Source organism: Sciurus carolinensis, chromosome 12 (assembly GCF_902686445.1).
Source record: "Sciurus carolinensis chromosome 12, mSciCar1.2, whole genome shotgun sequence".
Lineage (NCBI taxonomy): Eukaryota > Metazoa > Chordata > Mammalia > Rodentia > Sciuridae > Sciurus > Sciurus carolinensis.
The window spans coordinates 72,977,097-72,997,851 of NC_062224.1; the positions used below are offsets into that span (position 1 = coordinate 72,977,097).

At 32.1% G+C, this 20,755-nt stretch overlaps 1 protein-coding gene across 1 annotated transcript in view; it reads left to right on the forward strand.

Moving 5' to 3' along the window:
• Nucleotides 1-20,755, forward strand: part of Ush2a (usherin) — a 746,720-nt gene that overhangs the window by 112,265 nt on the left and 613,700 nt on the right. The window contains exons 9-10 of the mRNA XM_047521110.1: nt 14,096-14,291; nt 16,868-16,998. Coding sequence (XP_047377066.1) covers nt 14,096-14,291; nt 16,868-16,998 — 327 coding nt within the window. The remainder of the gene's footprint in view (nt 1-14,095; nt 14,292-16,867; nt 16,999-20,755) is intronic.

Here is a 20,755-nt window from a genome sequence, read left to right on the forward strand (position 1 = left end):
TGTAATAATATTTTCCCACTATAATATTATTTACTAATCTATCAGGAATATATCACCTGTGGTAAGTATTTTTATACTATTACTAAAGACAGTGGCAGTGACTGTATTCAATACAGATAACCATTATAAATTCATTATTACTGTGTATGTTTATAATTCTCCTGTGACGATTGATCATTTCTTAGCTTTATTCATGCAACAAATATTTATTAAATGCTTTGTATGTGTAGAACATTATGCTACAGTATAACCATTATATTTGGATTACAGATGCAAATATTTGAAAATATTAAAGGACCTTCATTTGTGAAATACAAAGTAGATTCTCTGGCAGACACTAATTACTGTAATAAACAGAGATGACTTTAGTGCAAATAAAAATTCTGACTTGGTAACCACTAATTAACAAATAACATAAATAAAAGAAATATACTTTCTTTCAAAGTATAAAAGAAAAAATCTAATTGCAGCAATTCTAAAGATTTTTTATTTATTAATAATAATGTACTCTAATACTAGAAAAATTTCCAAAATAAAATAACTTTATATCCAAATGGCAACTCAGATGCCTTTTAAGAAAACCAAATTGAGAGAGTCTTAAAACTTAAAGGACAGCATTCATTCATTATACTTTTAAATTTCTGAATTCATGTTTGTATGATACATATTATTTTGAGTAGTAGCATGTAAAGAACCTATTAATATAATGAATTCATTTTTTTCTACTTTGAGTTCCTTTGTAGAATAGTGTAGGTTATCCTTTACAAATGTGATCTCTATTCCAGGACATATATTCTGGAATATCAATAAGGTTAAATTATTATGGTCATAAAAATGTGGTTTTCACTAAGCCATTATTCACAAACTTGAGCAAATCATGAAGTCCTCCTATTGGATTCTTAGGAAACATACTGTGTCCATATGTATTTTTAATATTTAGTCTCCAGAACAAGTATATCATTAAAGAGAAAGGAGGAACAAAGAAGGCAAGCAGTCCAAAGGAGAAATCGAGTACCAAACAACATATTCAAGATTAATCAGTAAGACTCCAGGGTCCCTCCTGCAAATGGTTCTGCCTCATTCAGCCTTTAGACAGACAGATTTGTATTTACCAGCCATATAGTCAAGATCTTGTGCTTAAAAGTACATTGAGATCAGTTACATTAATATATTGGTAGTAAGACTGAAAAAGTATACAATAATTTTGCCTGCAATTTTGCTTTTTCCAAATGTGGATTTTGTTTCACATGTTATTAAAGTTTATTTTGTTGTGTGATTTTTCAGTTCTTCCTTTTACTCTTCCTGTAGAATTACAGATGAGGCATTACTTGGATTAAAAAGTTTCTAACACTATCACATATTACTATTTGAAATGTCAGATGGGCCATAGATATTAAGTATCCATTATTATTGTGATCACCTGTGTCTGATCAATATTGTACAATATTATTAGCAGTTATATAGTTTGTGCTTTTAAATTCAGTACCAAGATATAGATAAGTACATAGTCTCTGGATGTATTATACAAGAATTTCTAGCCAGGGAAAAGATAATTTCTAAGAAAGAAATTAGTCATTGAAGGATAAATGCATCATCATTTCTATCTTCTCAGTGGAAAAATGTAGTAATTGTTTTGGATTTCCTAATTAAAATTACATAATAATTCATAGGTAAAAATCCATAGGTAAAATACTATTACATTTTCCCTTAAACTTTTAATGTTTTGATTTCAATAAATGTTAGTTAAGTTGCTATGTATGGGTAACAGCTATGTACTGTGTATTTCAGGAAGCTGTAAAAAAGGATCCTGAATGTTTTAACCTTGAGGAAATGAAAAATGTTTCAAGAAATAGCTGTTTAACCAGATTTAAAGATTATATAATGCATGAATATATCAAAACACTAGTTGGTACCCCAATAATATGTACAATTTTTATTTTTTTATGTTTCAGTTAAAAATTTTAAAAAGATACAGTCCTGTAACTTTCAAAAGTAAAAAGATTTTATAAGACCACTCATTTAAAAATAATAAACAGAAAATATTTTTTTATTTTATATTGTATATATAAATTATTTTATACTTTTTGTATTTTTATTTTAATTATACAAATTTATGAGAGAGCATGTGATAATCTGATACATGTACACAGTGTGTAATGATCAAATAAGGATACTTAGTATTTTCATCTCTCTAATCACTTTTTAAATTTTTGATTAACCCATAATAATAGTACATATGTATAGGTATAATATGACGTTTCAAAGCCTATATATAATGTATAATTATCAAATTAAGATAATGTTTCTATCTACTATTATGTGTTTGGAGACTTCGAGTTCCTCTTTTCTAGTTATTCATAAAATACCAGGTTATAGTGAACTGCAGTCGCCCTGCTATTGTGTTGAATGCTAGAACTTACTACATCTCTCAGTGTTTGGATGTCCATTATCCACCCTATCACTATCTTTACCCTTTGCCCTTCTCAAACTCTAATAATCGCTACTGTATATTCTGATTGACTATTCTTTAAACATCTACATGAAAGAGAACATCTGCATCTGATATACTTCACTTATATCATTAGATAGATCATTTACCATGTGTAATGCTCTGAGACACTTTCTGCCTAGATTCTCTCTGTAGTTAGAAGTTCTGTCTGTGCCTTCCCCACCAAAATCTATCATTTTTAATAAATTAACTTTGTCATTATATAATTAGAAAGTACCTAGGGAAACTTCCATCAGAAAAACATTCACATGAGTACCTTTAAGTTTTTAGTTTTATGAAGATAATTTCTCAATATAGGAAGGAAAAGAATTACACTAAAACTGTATCATTTGAATTAAAACTGAACTGCTACATCAAAAAAAAAAAAAAAAAAACGTGGGGGGGGCATGATGAGAGCCTGAGGAAAATTACTATTATTACAGAGTTAGCATCTTGTAACTTCTAATGCGTGTGATTGGCTTTTACTGATGAGAAAGAAGAAAACATGTAGAATTTCAGAGGGGCCACTTGGGAATGGGTTAACTAATGACCTCTTTTAGTTCACTAAGTAGTAATATGTGGACCTCTAAACGGAGATTTTGCAATCCCTCACATATAAGCAGATTGCTTTCCTTCCCTTCCCACACAGGGTGACTACCTATGCATCTCTGACTTTTGTGGCCAGGGGTAGAAAGACTCCATCCTTGGGTTTCTAAGGTTCTTTCAACCTTTTTTGGTGGTGCTGGGAATTGAACCCAGGTCCTTGTGCATGCAAAGCAAGCACTCTACCAGCTGAGCTATATCCCCAGCCATCCAAGGTTCTTGTATCTAGATTAGACATTTAGCAGAAAGTAAAGATGAACTGAGCTATATAGAGAATCCACTTACCCCTCCCTCCTCCAAAGAACCTTTTTTATTTTATTTTTTGAATCCCTGGATCCAGTATAACATGGTCATTAGGAGCAAGAAGGACTCTGAAGGAGAAAGTCTAGATATATAAATTGAGAACCTGTGATGAACAAGAACTTCTTGTAGGCATTAGGAATATAGTAATGAGTTAAAAACATCAAACATTGCTCTTCTCAAAAGTTGTTACTATCTAGTTTACATTGTAGTGGATAACCTTGGGTAATTCGTTTCTTTCTCTATGCCTCATTTTCCTGATCTGAAAAAATGGAGTTAATAGCAACTCCTACTTTACAGGTTGATGAAAGATTTAGTCAGCTCATGGTGAAGCATTGGGACCTGACACCATGGGTCTTAGTTAATCGTATGGCATTGGAAGTATTACTTAGGAAAAGAAATTTGTGCCTATTTTATTACTGAGGATAGAAAGGGGAATTATTTTTTTCTCTCCCACCCTCTCTGTTGCCTCATTAATCCATTCATTTGTTAATTCATTACCTCAGTATGCATTTATTGAGCAATTGCAATGTTTTAGGCATTCTGCTCAGATTCATTAGACATTTAAAATCTAGTCCTTGCTTCTGGAAGCTCAGAGTTTAATAAAAGAAACTGGCAAGTAAATAAGCTTTTATTACTATGATAATCACAATGATTTTAAAGGTGAAGACAAAAGATTGTTTTCTCTTTAAATGTTTAACAAAATATGGAAGCCCCCATAGTTTTCCTTTGTGCCCCTAAAATTTTAGCTCATAAGGTATATAAGTAGGTTTCAGAAAAAAGAGGATTATTCATTTGTTTACTATTCTTGGGCAATTCTTGTGACTTTTAAAAAATATATTTTGTGAGTTTATTTATTTATTATTATCTCTGAACTTTTTTTTTTTTACTTTTATAGACTGCATTTAGATTCATTGTACAGAAATGGGGTATAAATTTTCATTTCTATGGTTGTATATGATGTAGATTCACACCATTCTTGTAATCATACATGTACATAGGGTAATACTGTCTGTCTCATTATAACATCTTTCATACCCCCGCCTCCTCCCCCACTCATTTCCCTCTACATAATCCAAAGTTCCTCCATTCTTCTCTTACCACCTTCCCACCCCATTATGTATGATCATCTACTTATCAGAGAAAAACATTTTCCCTTTGGTGTTTTGGGATTGGCTTATTTCCCTTAGCATGATATTCTCCAATTCCATCCATTTACCTACAAATGCCATAATTTTATTATTCTTTATGGCTGAATAATATTCCATTGTGTATATATACCATGGTTTCTTTATCCATTCATCTATTGAAGGGCATCTAGGTTAGTTCCACAATCTAGCTTTTGTGAATTGAACTTCTATAAACATTGATGTGACTGCATTACTATAGTATGCTGATTTTAAGTCCCTTGTATATAAACTGAGGAGTGGGATAACTAGGTCAAAAGGTGGGTCCATTTCAAGTTTTGTGAGGAATCTCCATACTGCTTTCCAGAGTGACTGCACCAATTTGCTACTCCACCAGCAATGTATGAATGTGCCTTTCTCCCCACATCCACACCAACACCTACTGTTGCTTGTGTTCTTGATAGTAACCATTCTATTTGGAGTAAGATGAAATCTTAGGGTGGTTTTAATTTCCATATCTCTAATTACTTTTTCATATGTTTGTTAATTGCCTGTAAATCTTCCTTTGTAAACTCTCTGTCCAGTTCCTTAGCCCATTTATTGATTAGGTTCTTTCTATTTTTGGTGTAAAGTTTTGTGAGTTCTTTATAAATTTTGGAGATTAGTATTCTATATGAAGTGTGTGTGGAAAAGATTTTCTCTCATTCTGTAGGCTCTCTTTTCACATAATTCACTGTATCCTTTGCTGAGAAAAACCTTTTCAGTTTGAATTCTTCCCATTTATTGGTCCTTGTTATCCTTTCTTGTGCTTTAGCAGTCTTGTTAAGAAAGTCTGGTCCTTAATCAACATGATGAAGATTTGGGTCTACCTTTTCTTCTATTTGGGTCTCTGGTCTAATTCCTAGGTCCTTGATCCATTTTGAGTTGAGAGTTGTGGAGGGTGAAAGATGGAGCTTTAATTTGATTTAATCCATTTTAAAAAATCATTTGAAAACAGATTCTTGCCAGGCAAGGAGGCACACACTTATAATCCCAGAGGCTTAGGGGGTTGAGGCGGGAGGATCACAAGTTCAAAGCCAGCCTTGGCAACTGAGTGAGGCCCTATGCAACTTAGAGCCTATCTAAAAATAAATAATAAAAAACAGGCCCGGGAATGTGGCTCAATACCTGGTACAAAAACAAACAAACAAAAACGGATTCTTTACTTCTCTCTATTTTTTTTTTAACTTGTAAATACTAGGGACAAGTCAAGTTGTCTATAATGCTCCTGGTCAATATCATGTACTGAAACTTTCAAAACTCACTGCATCCATTGCACAGGAAGAGTTCCCCTGTGAGTAGTGAGTACCTAGGAAGATCCCCTCTCTTGTTTCCATGGACTTTATGTATCTTTTGAATAAGAGAGATTTTCTTCCTCCTTTCTTTGCAGTTATGCAGTAGGCATTGAGATTGTTGAATAAATGACTGAATGAATGAGTTGTTCCTTTACTTAAATTACTTTACATTTTCCTTTCTGTAAATTTTTACTTTCTCTGAAATGTTGAGGGCATTAAGAAATAAGTGATCAAAATTGAGACTGATGGGAGCAGAGTTGATACAAATGATTTGAGGCCTGTGGATTATCTTTGAAAGATTGTCTTTGCTACTCTGTAATAGTAACAAAAGAACAATTGTATTCCAGTTTAATGATCCAGAAGAGAGAAATGTCATTGTGTATTATTAGAATAAAATGTAATAACATAAATTTCATCAGTGTCTTCTAGATTCAGTGATTATTGTATGATTTTTCTACCTGAACATGTCAAAGTATTTGGCTGCAACTTAGAGGAGTTGATTAGTAGCTTTTAAGAAGCTATCAAAATGAAAGCTGTTAAATGAATCAGTGATAAAGGTCCTTGACCTTGATATAGCCATTGTCTAATCTTATAATTTGAGCATCCAGGGACATATCAGGGGAATCCAGTTGTTATAGAAGAAACTGAAACCTAATTAAAAGTGACAAATGATCAACTAGAGAGGGGAACAACATTAAATAGAAAACTGTTTGCTTCAGGAGTTGCATAAAATGTAAGACATACACTTTTCAGTATTTTAAATGAAATATTTAAATGATTGATAGAAAAAGATGAACATTATGAATATTCAAAAATGTACTTATATTTCACCCATTGTTATTTCTTCCATTTTGTCTTAGTTCTCTGTGTATTATCTGAAAGGAGTTGTGAGAAACCTATGTGGTCAAATTTTTATAGCTTTATAAAACTTTATAATCAGAGGATCAACTACAAGAGTATTTCTTCTCTTTTGTCTATCTTTGTAAAAAATTACAATATGATAATAGCATAGAATTATCCTTGAGATTAAAGGCCAAAATAGATGTCAGTGAGTCATTTAGTTGTATATGTTTCAAATCATATTTTAAACAGAAATGTAGGCAATTGTTTCTGAAGATCTGTGCTTCTGTATGTTAATCTCATTGTTTAGAAAAAATATGTCTTTTAAATATCCTACACTTTGGTGATAACAGATAAACTCTTTCAACCTATATTTTTTACTTGAAAAGAGGATCATTTTACCTGTAGTTTATCATTTGTGTATAATTTAAAATTGGAACATTTAAGTTTTCTAAACTTTTTGTGGTGAAATGTTATACACAAATAAGGTATAATATTCTTGTAACCATCCATGCAATGACAGTTTATTTGTTCCCAATTTTTATTACATTAATAATAAATGTACACTGTGGAAAAACAGTTATAAAAAGCATAAGTCATTTTTAACCCTACCACTCATAGATAACCTTGGCAAGTACTCTTGCTTTATGTACTTTTGTACCTGATATTATTCTTATTGTAAATAAAGGTGTGTCATCTCTTTCTTCTTAAAGTTGTACCTTAATATTTATAGATGAATCCATCTTTATCTAGAAAATAGGATTAAACTCTATGTGTTATTTAAAACTTGGCTTTAGAATTCAAGTTATATTAATATTTTTCTCTCTATATAAATGTTTGCATTATATTTCTTTTAAGCATGTTGTTTTAAACCATTTTCTTATTTTGAAGCATTTGCCTAGTTTTTATTTTTCTTTTTTCTTTGCTCTTGTAAAACCTCATTTTCAAAAGTCTAAGAGCTTTAAATCTTACCTTCGTGAATGTCCAGTGGTATTTCTACATTCAGTGGAATGTGCACATATGTTGCTCTTGGACAAACTGCCCTCCTAGGGATAATATCTGCACTGATCCTCTTTACAAATTCCTCTTATCTTGGTATTTTATAATGATTTTTAAAAATTTCAGTCTTAAAGCTGTAAACTGATAACTGTGGTTATTTTCCTATAACACATTGCCCATATTTCCCAAGGCTGTTAAAAATTCTTCACAAAAAGAAGGCCAGCGATTTTCAATAGCAAATAGTCAGTAGGACCAAATCTACTTCAATAAGTCAGCAGCAAAATTCTTCTTTGATTTTGAACATTAAGGAGGCCAGGATTGTGTATTTGGAGCACTGATATAACATTTAGTCCACTCTTATTTATAATAAGGGTTTTTGATAGTGGCTTTTCTGTTGCCAGAAAAAATAAAATCTCCAATGACAGTTTTTTTAGATCATAATTAAAAAGGAAAAAATGTTGTTTTCACAGAAGTATCAAAGGAATGCTTTTGCTGGATTTGTTCCACTAACTCACGTAGGCAATATCCCAAATTCAAACAGCCAGCAGTTGCTTTGTAGAAGACAAACTGCATCTGTAATCAGTGTGACAGGGCCACAGGTTCCACATCACTTCTACCAACTTTTATTCAAGAGAGGACAACTTGAAAAATAAAACATCATCATTTAGTGAACAAATTCTGCAATAACAATATTTTTAAGGAGAGCACAAAACAGGTTTAGATTATTACAGTAAAATTTTGCCTTTGGTCAAAGTTTTACAAGGGACTAAAGTTTTTAAATATTAGGAATAAGACTAATTGCATGGCTAATTGACCTGGGGAAGCAAATTTAATGAGCTCATTTCTCTCCTTCAAATCTGAGGAGTCAGAAAGTGAGTTTTCATCTTCTCTTCCATTTATTCCATTAAAACATATCTTGCCCACACCAACAGTCACTATGAGAAGTAATGATTATACCTTAATGATATCTGATGGCCCCTAGGAAGTAGGTATAAATAAGGCCTCCTCTGTAGTCATACCTACAGATGATGAAATTAACCAGAAATAAACTTCGTTCATCAATTTTAGTCATAAATTACTCCTTGCTCCACTCTGTAGACCACTTCATCCAAAGCAAATCATGTAACATTACGTTTATGATCTCAGTTCATTATTAATGTTTACAGACGATACATTTCATAAGGACAGTCATTGGTGCCACGCAAATTTAAAAACCGAGTTGCACTTTTACCATCTCCTCTTCCTTTTCCCTCTTCCTCTACCTTATCACTTCCAGATTTTGAATGCATAAGATCTGCCAGGATTTGTTTTGGTTGTTATTTAAATATTACCACTTATGGTAAGATTCTTTTGTGCTTAATAAATAAGATGTTGAATTATTTTCCTTTCAGGGATTATTTTATTTTCAATATTAGGTGTCCCCCAAAATCTCATGTGTGAGACAATGCAAGAACTTTCAGAGGTGCAATGATTAGGTTATGAGAGTCTTATCCCAATCAGTGAATTAATCCCCAGATAGGGATTGACCGAGCGGTAACTGAAGGCAGGTAGGGTGTGAATGGAGGCGGTGGGCATTGGGTGCATGCCTGTGGGGTATATATGTTGTATCTAGCGAATGGAGTCTCAACTTCCTGGTAATGTCCTGAACTGCTTTTCTCCACCAACTCTTCCTCCATGATGTTCTGCCATACCTCAAGCCTTGAGGAATGAAGCTGTCTTTGGACTGAGACCTCTGAAACTGTGAGCCCCCAATTAAACTTTTGTTTCTATCTATAATTTTACTTGTCAGGTTGTTTAGTTACAGCAGCAAAAAAGCTGACTAAAACAGATGAATAAACTGGCATTCATACCAGTAAAAGTGAATTAAAGGACTAACTGTCCAATGACATTGTACATACTATCTAACTTCCTTAGTTTCTAGCTGTGAATGCAGTAAGAGTCAAGGCATAGGCAATGTTCATTGAGGACCAACTGTGTGACAGACATTCTGATAAGTGCTTAGTTTTTAAAACAACCTCATGAGAACAGAATTAGCACTCCCATATTATTGAATGAGAGAGGGGAAAAAAAAAAAAGCCTAAAGAGTTACAGGTAATTACACAAGAACACAGGCTGGCAAGTCAAGACACAGAAATCAGATGTAATGTACTATGCAACCCAAGGCCCAGATAATGCAATTAAATTACTCATTTTATTTAAAAAAAATGTTTAGAAATATAATTATACATATTTATAGTATATAGTGTGATATTTCAGTGCACATATGCAATGTGTAATATCTAATCAGAATACTTATTATATCCATTCCCTCAAATATTTATTATTTCTTTGTGTCAGGAATATCCAAAATCCTCTCTACTAGCTATTTGATGTATATAATTAATTGTCATCAACCATATTTACCCTACTATGCATAATTAAAAATCATTCTTCCTATGAGTGAATGACTGCACTGCTATATTCATTAAAAATTCTCCTTACATCCCTCTTCCAGCTTTTGGTGACTAGTCTTTTATTCTGTTCCTCAATGAGGTCATCTTTTTAGTTTCCACATATAAGTGAGAACATTTATCTTTTCTATGTCTGACTCATTTCACTCAATATATTGTCCTCCAGTTCTATTTATGTTGTTGTGAATAACAGGATTTCATTCTTATGACTAAATAATATTCCATTGCCTATATCTACCAGAGCTTCTTTAGCCTTTCATCTGTTGATGGGAAGCAACTAATTTAAATCCTTAATATTTTAAATGCTCCCTATAGAGTATAGTGCTTGACAGCATGCATTTCATGTTACTTTTCAGAGTGACCCTTTTACAATGTGTAATATTTAATATTAGGAAGTAGCACCAGTTGTTGAACTAAGCCATGTGGCTTGTAGCCTACAGAGAACTCTAACTTTTGAATCTGTGATATAAATTTGATTTGCTTATGATTATTGATGGTGAGGGAAAGCTTAAAGAGGCCATTTCTTCTACTTAAATATATTTTGGCCAAATATTTGTAGCTGATAATGTTCTAATGATTGCTAGCATATCTTTCTTTGTAAAATGAATTTGAATTTATAGCTGTGAGTGGTGATATTTTGCAAATAATCTCTTCACAGCCAATTATGAATTCTTCACATAGCCATTACCCTGTTTGTGAATTGTGCTCGTTGTGTCTCTTCTCTAAATTCTTTCAACTACAGTTTTCTCTGGATATAAATATCATTAATTAGAAGTGATTTTCACTTAACAGCTGAGCAATTGTCTATTATTCTCCTACTGTGTGAATGACATAAGAAGTATAAAAGTCAATAACTTGTACTTCCTGAAAGATACGTTTAAGTAAACTTGTCATTTTAGTTCAAGGCAACAGATGCAAGATTAAGTATTAATAGAATCCTGGGGAGAAGCAAAGCCCAAAAGGTTAGGAATGATATTAGGGACAAAGAATTCTCACCACTCCAAAAAGAATATTACATAAACTTTTAAATTGACCAAAACATACGGTGTGCTTTGTTAACCAATTATTATAATGCAACATTTGCTTGATGTGAAAAGTGTGATCTAACATTTATGTAGCATCTATCTGTATCCTCTTTTAGTCCTAATTAAGTAGAAAAAATTCACATTAACCATTCAATGGCAGCACAATGAACAATTAAGTTCTTTTTCTTTCTCACTTTAAGAATATTAAAGGAAGAAATTGCTCAACTATGAATTACCAGGTATAAATAAATACTGGCAAAAATGCTTTTCACTGTAATTTATTCCCATAAAGTTTATGAAATATGTCAAATTGTCCAAAATATTAAATATTTTACAGAAATTATCATAGAATGCCCTTTACTGTCCAAATATCTAAATAGTTTTTAACAATTTCAGAGAGCAAAGAGCAAAAGACCATTTTTATGCAGATACAGAGACATTATTTTTACATGGTTTGACTCTCCTAGTTTGGGAAATCACACTGACTTTAGTGACATTAGTGATGCACAGCAGGGCTGTATACCTCAGTGGGTAGAGTGCTTACTTACCATGCTTGAGACCCTAGCTTCAATCCCCAGCACTGTGTGAACAACAACAATATAAAAGTATTTCATAGCAAATGAAGTATGAGAAAAACATTTTTACAAAATTTGGTGTTTATTTAGTTATTCTATTTTAAAATCTCACCTTGAAAAAATCATACTTTACATGAAATACAATTTGGTAAAATGTAGTAGGTTTGTGTGTGTGTGTGTGTATGTGTGTGTATACAAAGGAATTTTCATATCATTAAGACAGTAAAAGTTATAAATACATATATGTATTGATTACAATTAAAAGGTGAAAGATTATTTAGAAAATCATTATAAAAACATGGAGCAGTCTCATTTATGAGTATAAATGCAATTCTGTGAATAAATTTTTTTACTTAGCATGACTCACCATTACCCATGTTGAGTTTATCCTAAGAATGCAGGTACAGATTCCATTTAACCTGTTAGTGGATTATATAATTTGTCAGTTCAACAGATTGAAGAATCAGAGTTGAATAAAATTTACAATGTATTTATTTTTAAATAAATACATCTTGTTTATAATGCAATAGATATTTCTTTTTAAAATGTTTAAAAATTGTCTACCTGAAACCAATAGTCAGCATCATTATAAAAGTTGAAACATTAAAGACATTTACATTAAAGTCAGAAAAACAGACAAATATTCTCCATCACCACTATGACACATTAATTAACTATTAAGCAGAATGGTTTATCCAATAAAGTAGAAGAAAATACATTTTGAAAATTGATTTAAATATTCATTGTTTTACAGGTAAAAGGAAAATTGTAGTATCTGATCAGAACTTTAGAATCAATAAATAAAATGAATATGTGAAGGAAAAATGAATGCTGTTTTCAAAAAGGACTATATAACTAAAAAGAAGATAAGGAATATTTGACTTTACTAGTAACCAAACATATACATAAAAAAACCAGTGATTAATACTTTTTCTAAAATCAAAATAGTGAAAAGATCATTTTAATATGGAAAAATGTAATATTTCTAGAAGAAATAGTTAACAAAATCTTTTAAAATGTTTTTATTCTTTGATAATATGATTTCATCCCTTACAATTTTCTTTAGGAAATACTCAGATACATCTGTACTCCCCCAAAAAAATAAATTTGGAGAAAAACAATTTGTAATAATCACAAAATGTTTGAATAAGTTATTTTGTGGAAAACATGATGAATAATGCAATAAATACACTATATTTAAGAATATGAGACTGTGCAATCATATAGGATACACACTCCAAATTTTGAAAAGAAAAAAGGTACACATATGCAAGTTTTGGAAGGAATTATGTCATGTTAATATTTGGACTTGGTGGTCAAATCACCTGTAATTTTTGTTTTCTATTTGTTGATCTTGTATTACATAAGCACACTTAGCTTCTGGCTCTTCAATCCACAAATTACCATGGAAATAACAGATACACATTGTAACTAATGAGCTGTAGTTCTTCTTTCAGAGTAAATTGGTGACTGATCAGAGCACCTTCAGAACCAGTTTATTCACAGACAGATAGTTGGTGATTGTGTTGCTTCTTTGTTATCAATATACAGGTGACACTTTATAAACACCATCACTCCCCTCAAGGGAACTGGCTGACAAAAATTAAAGCACTTAATGTTAAGAAAGAAAATACGAGGTGAAATTGAAACTGAATGGTAGTGGATTTATAAGAAAAAGTTAATCACCGCTGCCCTTTGAGAGACTCTAGATGTACAGGCAGGCTACTTAGAGAGGGTGAACATCCCATCATTGAAGAAAGTGTTTGCCATGCAAAGAATAAGGTGACAATACCCCAGAGGAAGTGATGCCAGCAAAATCCCTACAAGACAGCAAATCTCAGGGATGTTTCACAACACTAAAAGCACAAGAGTCAAAATGTTGAAAGCTGATTCAAATTTTGGAATGAGAATGACAGTTCACCAAGGCACAGGAAAAAATGCTTATTTAGGATAATAAGGGAAGGGACGAGAAGGCAACATTGTTCAAAGTACTGTTGATGAGGTTTTTGCAAAGAAATAAAACAGCTCAGTTCTCCAGGTATATGATGTTTAAAAGTATAGAGTACTAAATTAACAATAGTTTTATTATTTTTGGTTTCCCTTTACAGTTATAATTGAGGATAGGGAGTCTTAGTGTTTTGACATTTTTTTAAAGGTCATAGAACAAGCTTAACTCATGCCTATCATGAGTTTTTTTTTTTTTTTTTTCTGATGTATAAAACATTTTTCAAATACAAAAATCACTGACTTTTAGTGAATATTAGTTTTACATTTAGTGAGAAAGACTGGATTATTAAGAGAAAAAAAAAATCTGAGGTGATGTTTATTGTTCTATTATGACTTTCTCATTCCAGTGTGATCGCTGCTTGCCTCTTTATAATGACAAGCCTTTCCGCAGAGGCGATCAAGTTCACGCTTTCAACTGTAAACCCTGTCAATGCAACCGCCACTCCAGGAGCTGCCATTACAATGCCTCTGTAGATCCTTTTCCTCTTGAGCACCAGAGAGGGGGAGGAGGGGTTTGTGATGACTGCCAGCATAACACTACAGGTAACTAGCAAGTAGTAAATTGCTCACTTGGCCTCTGAAGCCTTTGCGCAACTATATCCAATGTACATTTATTTATTGCTGTCTTACATAAGAATGTGCTTACATACTGTTAAGTTTGAAACCCAAAGCTGGTTCATCAAATTTCCCTAATTCCAAATGGTACTCTAGTTCTATATCTTTTCAGGAAAAGTTTCTTTCTTTTTCTTCTTGTGCTAGGGATTGAACCCAGGGTCACATGCCTGCTAGGTGAGTGAATCATTGAGCTCCATCCTCAACCCGGGAAAAGTTTTATTTTAAAGGGTTCACACTGTTTGACCATATCATAGCTATATTTTGAATAATTCAGAAATGTTTGAAGGAAAAAACAAGTATTCTTTTGTCACTTTTATCTTCCTTATGTCTGTTTTCTCAGGGGTGTTTACATTTGTTCAGATTTGGCATGGACTGGTGCTCTGGAAATACTCTTTTATAAAAATACTAAATACAGAAGGTGAAAAAATTCCTATTTGAAAACATTTTGACTAGTCATTGAAAATTACTATTTTCTGAAGTGGAGTATATTAGAAGCAGAAATAGGCAATGTCTGAATATGTTAAATACAATAGCCCAAGTCTGATGGGTCTGAAAGTGCTGCTATGAAGCATGAATGAATTTATAAGATAATTATTGGTGACACAAGGTATCACAAGGACTTGGCTAGGTGCTAGGGATATGACGATCAATAAGATAATGAATTTTCTTGCCTTTGAGTTATTGTATAGCAGGAAAGGCAGACTATTCAAGGAATAATTCCAAAGTTGTTAAAAGAGTGCTAGGACACGGCAAATACCATGGGAGTTAATCAGGTGAGTATTCCAGTAAGGAAAACATCTGCAATGACCTAGAGGAGCAAGAAATATGACACCTTTGGAGAACTGAGAGGACAAATGGCTGGTGGTTAAAAAAAAGAAGCAAGGAAGGAAGGTAGGGGACCAGATCACAGAGGGTACCAAGGTCAATAAGATGACACTTAAGGGTTTTATATGTTAAAGGGATGTAATCAGTTTTGTGTTTTTCAAAGATCCACGTAGTTGTAGAGTGGAGAATGGATTGGAAAACGGTTGCAAAAACCAGTTAGTTGGGTGCTACAGTTGCCAGGTGAGAAATAATTTTGATGCATTTAAGGTGATATAGATAGAAGTGTATTCAAAAAACGTTTAGAATTGTAAAGGAAGAGCATTTTGTGAGCAGCAAGTAGGTATGGGGAAGAAACAAGTCAAGACTGACACAGAACCTTCCAACTTGAGCAATAGGGTCAATGTTAGCACTGTCTATCAAGTTAGGAGATTTAGGAGGATCACGCTAAGAGAGAAAATGCCAAGTACTGTTTTGGGCATGTTCAGTGTGTGCTTCTAAGAGTTATAGGAAGAACGAGCTAATGGGAAGTTGGAAACATAGTTCTGAAGTTCCTTTATTCTAAACCTTTCATGGTGCCTCAGAAAAGATCAGAATCATCTGCATACTTTAGTGGTGACTTAGGTTTATCACTATTGAGAAGTGTATATCTATTCCTATTATTATTTAAGATTTATCTTACCTACTAGAGTGAAGAAAGCTCTGTGATGAGAAATGGGTGTTGTATATTTTGCTTACTACTACATTTCTCAGTATTTAGTACAATGTTTGGAATATGGCGATCACTTCATAAATATTCATTGAATGATAAATAAAGGAGAGATTTCTAGATTGAAGATATAGATTGGGGAGCCATCAGCATATACAAATGGAAACATTTTAGAAATATTATAAATTCATTTAATTAGTCCATAACCAGTATCCATAAATGTGAATTTTTATTTATTTCTGTAGTCCAATATTGGAATACTTTAAACAATATTTGAGTAAAGTGCATAATATTTAAAGGGAAAATCAATAGCTATGAGTTTTATTTCAGCTAATATGCTACTCACATTCTTTGTACTGTAAGACTTTTTCCATATATAAAATGGGAAGGCTCTTCTAACATTTAATGGGAATATTACTTGGTATATCTTAATTTAGTAAGTTTCTATTTGGATATTTGAGTGAAAAATAATGACCACAACAGAAGCATTTACTTTTAATCAAGTTAACTATAAAATAATTGATTACATTAAAAGATTCTCCAATTTTACAAGTTTGAGTTTTGGTAAAATATTTCTAATGCTACGGACCTACTTCTAAGTATACAAGTATCATCTACCACATGTAGAAATTTCTCTTACTTGGTACAGATGAAGAGCCTGGTCCTAGAAATAAAGTTTTAAGTTTTAAAAGAAATTTTTTTAAAATGTATGGGTCCTTACAAAGCATAGCTTTTTAGAAGTGGAGTATTATATAACAGATGGGAGTTTAATGAAGTAAAGCACAGTTTGTAACAGGTTCATTGTTTCATATGCTCTGGATCACTAAATTGGCAGGTAGAGATGAAAGGTGCATTAAAATGGACGTCCCGAAAATTATAGAATTCCCTCAAAGGAATACAGTCTTTAATTTTGAATTATGCAGCTGATTTTAATGAATTGGAAGTCACAATGCATAACCTTTCTCTGACGCAGGGAGGAACTGTGAACTGTGCAAGGATTACTTTTTCCGACAAGTTGGTGCAGATCCTTCAGCCATTGATGTTTGCAAATCCTGTGATTGTGATAAAACTGGCACTAGAAACGGAAGCCTCCTTTGTGATCTGGTGAGTTTTTCTCCTTATCGAAGATAAAGCATAACTTTCTCTGCTAGAAAGTAATTTGGGAGATACTGTCCCAATGCAATTGTAGACCATATTTTCCAAGAAGTCCTCTGTTGTGTTTGTATTGCAAGGATATTCTGCCTCACTTAAGGAGGGATCTTGTGCAATGTTTATCATAAACATGACTTACAGCACTACTTAGGCTGTGTCTTGCACATAAGAAAATTTCATTTTGGTTTTAATTTTGCAAATGTCAAAAAATTGGAGGATGAGAGTTCCAAGTGAACTGGAATGTGAACCAAGAATATGTCTTAGAATTATTGGTGAATTAATACTAATGAATGATAAATAAGAAATTTCCCCCAAAGTTCCATGGAAGATAGTACAGCAAAGTCATTTATGTGAAGATCCAAATGTAAGTAATGATAGCCCTGCTTCTAATTTTCTTTTTCTAATTTCTTCCTTAACTTGAAAGTTGAATGGATTTTTGTTTTTTAAGTATTCTTAATACCTATATCACAAGTATTGATATATGCCTACATGAATGTAGATTCAAACTAACCTGGGTTCATATACTGAGACTTCTGAAACTGTGAGCCCTCAAACTTTTCCTCCTCTACAGTGTGCTGGTGAGGTCATTTAGTCACAAAAGCCAAAAAGTTGCCTAAAACACTTCGTTAATTTGTTTACTTCTTTTTCTCCTAACATACATAGAATAGTTTCAGTCATATCATAGCACCTAATAAATATTTGTTGAAAAATATTGAAGGAATGAAGAGAGATTCTGCCTGAGGCCTGATGTCATAGATTAAAAAAAAATTCATTGAAACATAATATTGTACATTTAATGGGGTACAGTATGATAACATGATACATGAATATAATGTGTAATATTCAAATCAGGGTAAAACATGTTTCCCTTTTTTAGGTCGTTTTGAAATACAGATTAGTTTAACTACTTATTACTTTATGGTATTGTAGAAAAATAGAACTAATTCTTCCACTCTAACTGTACTGTTGCCCCTTAATGAATTTCTTTCTGTCCTTCTTTAAATCTGCTTTTACGTGTTTCTAGTCATTACTATTCTATTTCATTCTTCTATAAGATCAGTTTATTAATTTCCACAAATGTGAGAATATGTGATTTTTTTTGCTCTATGTCTGACTTATTTCAGTTAATAACCTGCAGTTTTATCCACTTTGCTGCAAATGACAGGATAATGAAATCTTTACAGACAAATATATTCCACTGTGTACATATACCACATTTTCTTTTATTCATTTGTTTTTGTTTTTGCTCAGGATTGCTTTTGCCACTCTTGTTTTCTTGTGGTTTCATATGAATTTAAGAATTTTAAAAATTCTGTATACAAAAATCATTGATATTGATAGGAATTGCATTGAATCTATAGATTGCTTTTGATAGTATGCCATTTTAACAATATTAATTCTTCCTATCCATGAAAATTAGAGGTCTTTCCATTTCTTAGTGTCTTATTTAATTTCTTTCTTTGGTGTTTTATAATTTACATTGTAGAAGTTTATCACCCTGTAGGTTAAGTTTTTTCCTAGGGATTTTATATTTTCAAAGCTATTGTGAATGGGATTATTTTCTGGGTTTCATTTTCAGTGGGTTAATTATTGTTGTATAGGAAAGTCATTGATTTTTGTACATTGATTTTTGTCTCCTACTACTGTGCTATGTTTGTTTTTCAAATCTAAGAGTATTTTTGGTGGAGTTCTTATGGTTCACTAAGTATAGAAACATCATTTGAAAGAGGGATAATTTGACTTCCTTCTTACTTATTTGTATCCCTTTTATTTCTTTCTCTTGTCATATTGCTCTGGCAAAAATTTCAAGTAATGTATTGAACAAGAGCAGTGACAGCAGGCATCCCTATCTTGTTACTGATTTTATAGGACATGCTTTCAGTTTTTCCCCATTCAGTAGAATATTGGCTGTGTGGGTTTGTTGTGTATAGCCTTAATGATGTTGATGTATGATCATTCTATCCTAGTTTAGTCAGGGTTTTCATCATGAAAACCCCATGAATTTTATCAAAGGCTTTTTTCTGCATCCATTGAGATGATCTTGTGAATTTTTCTATCCTTGATTTTATCTATGTTCTATATTAAATGTATTGATTCATGTATCTTGAATCATTCTTGCATTCCTGTAATGAAATCAACTTGATCATGGTGAATGATCTTTTGAATATGTTGTCGAATTGGATTTGCATGTATTTTATTAAGGACTCTTGCATCTGTGTTCATCAGAATATTGGTGTACAGTGTTCTTTTTGTTTTTGTTTTATTCTTATCAGATTTGGGTAGCATGGTATTACTGGCTTTATGGAATAAGTTTGAGAGAGTTCCTTCCCATTCTATTTTATGTATTATTTTAAGGGATATTGATATTAGTTCTTTAAAAGTCTGGTAAAATTCACTTATGGTTTCGTCTGTTTGTTATTTCCACAATCCCAGAGGGTAAAATTCACTTATGAATTCAGCTAGTCCTGGACTTTTCTTTTGTGAGAGATTCTTTATTGTTATTTCAACCTCATTGCTTGAATTAATAAATTTATTCTTTTTATAATCTTTTGGTTTGATTTTGGAAGATCATATGTGTCTATAAATTTGTTCATTTCTTCAAGATTTTCCAATTTATTGGCATATAATTTCTCAAAATATTTCCCAATGATGCTGTAGATTTTACTGGCATCTATACTAATATCCTGTATTTTTGGTCTCTACTATTATTTAATTGGGTATTTTCTTTCTCTGTTTTGGGTACTTTGGCCATGGGCTTGTTACTTTTGTTAACCATTTCAAATAACTCTCTATTTCATGGATTATTTTGTATTATTCTTTTAGACTGTATTCGTTTATTTGTACTCTGATCTTTATTCTTTCTTTCCTTTTACTAATTTTGGGTTTGGTTTGGTTCTTGCTTTTCTAAGACTGTGAGATTGATATTTAGGTTACTTATTTATGATTTCTGTTTCTTTTTTATATAATTTATTTATTTTTGCGATACTGAGACTTGAACCCAGGGTCACTCTACCACTGAGCTATACCCCCAGCTCTTCTTATTTATTTATTTGTTTTTATTTTGAAATAGGGGATTGATAAGTTGCTCAGGTTGGCCTTTTGATTCTCCTGCCTCAGCATCCTGAGTCACTGTGATTACAGACATGTGCCACCATGACTGTAGGCACTTATAGCTATAAAATTCCCTCTTAGAACTGCTTTCACTACATCCAAAGGAATGGATATGTTGTATTTCCTTTTTCATTTGATTCTAGAAAATTTTAAATATCCTCCTAATTTCTTCAGTGACACAACTGTCCATTTAAAAATATAGTGTTCAATTTTCATCTATTTGTATAATTTTTCTATTTTCTCTGGCTATTAATTTCTAGTTTTAATCAGTTATGATTTCATAAGTTGAAACAAATTATTTACTTTTTTATATTTGATAACACTTGCTTTCTGGCCTAAAGTATGATATATTTGGGAAAAAGTTCTCTTTGCTGATAAAAAAACATATATTATGCAGCTGTTGAAAGTAATATTCTGTAGATATCTGTTAAGTCCATTTAACCTATAATGTAATTTAACTCTGATGTTTCTTTGTTGATTGTTTTGGTCTGGAAGATCGATCTATTGATGAGAATGAAGTCTTGAAGTCACCCATTATTATATTGGGGCCTCTCTTCCTTTATACCCTGTAATTTTTATTTTATCAAATTAGGTGCTC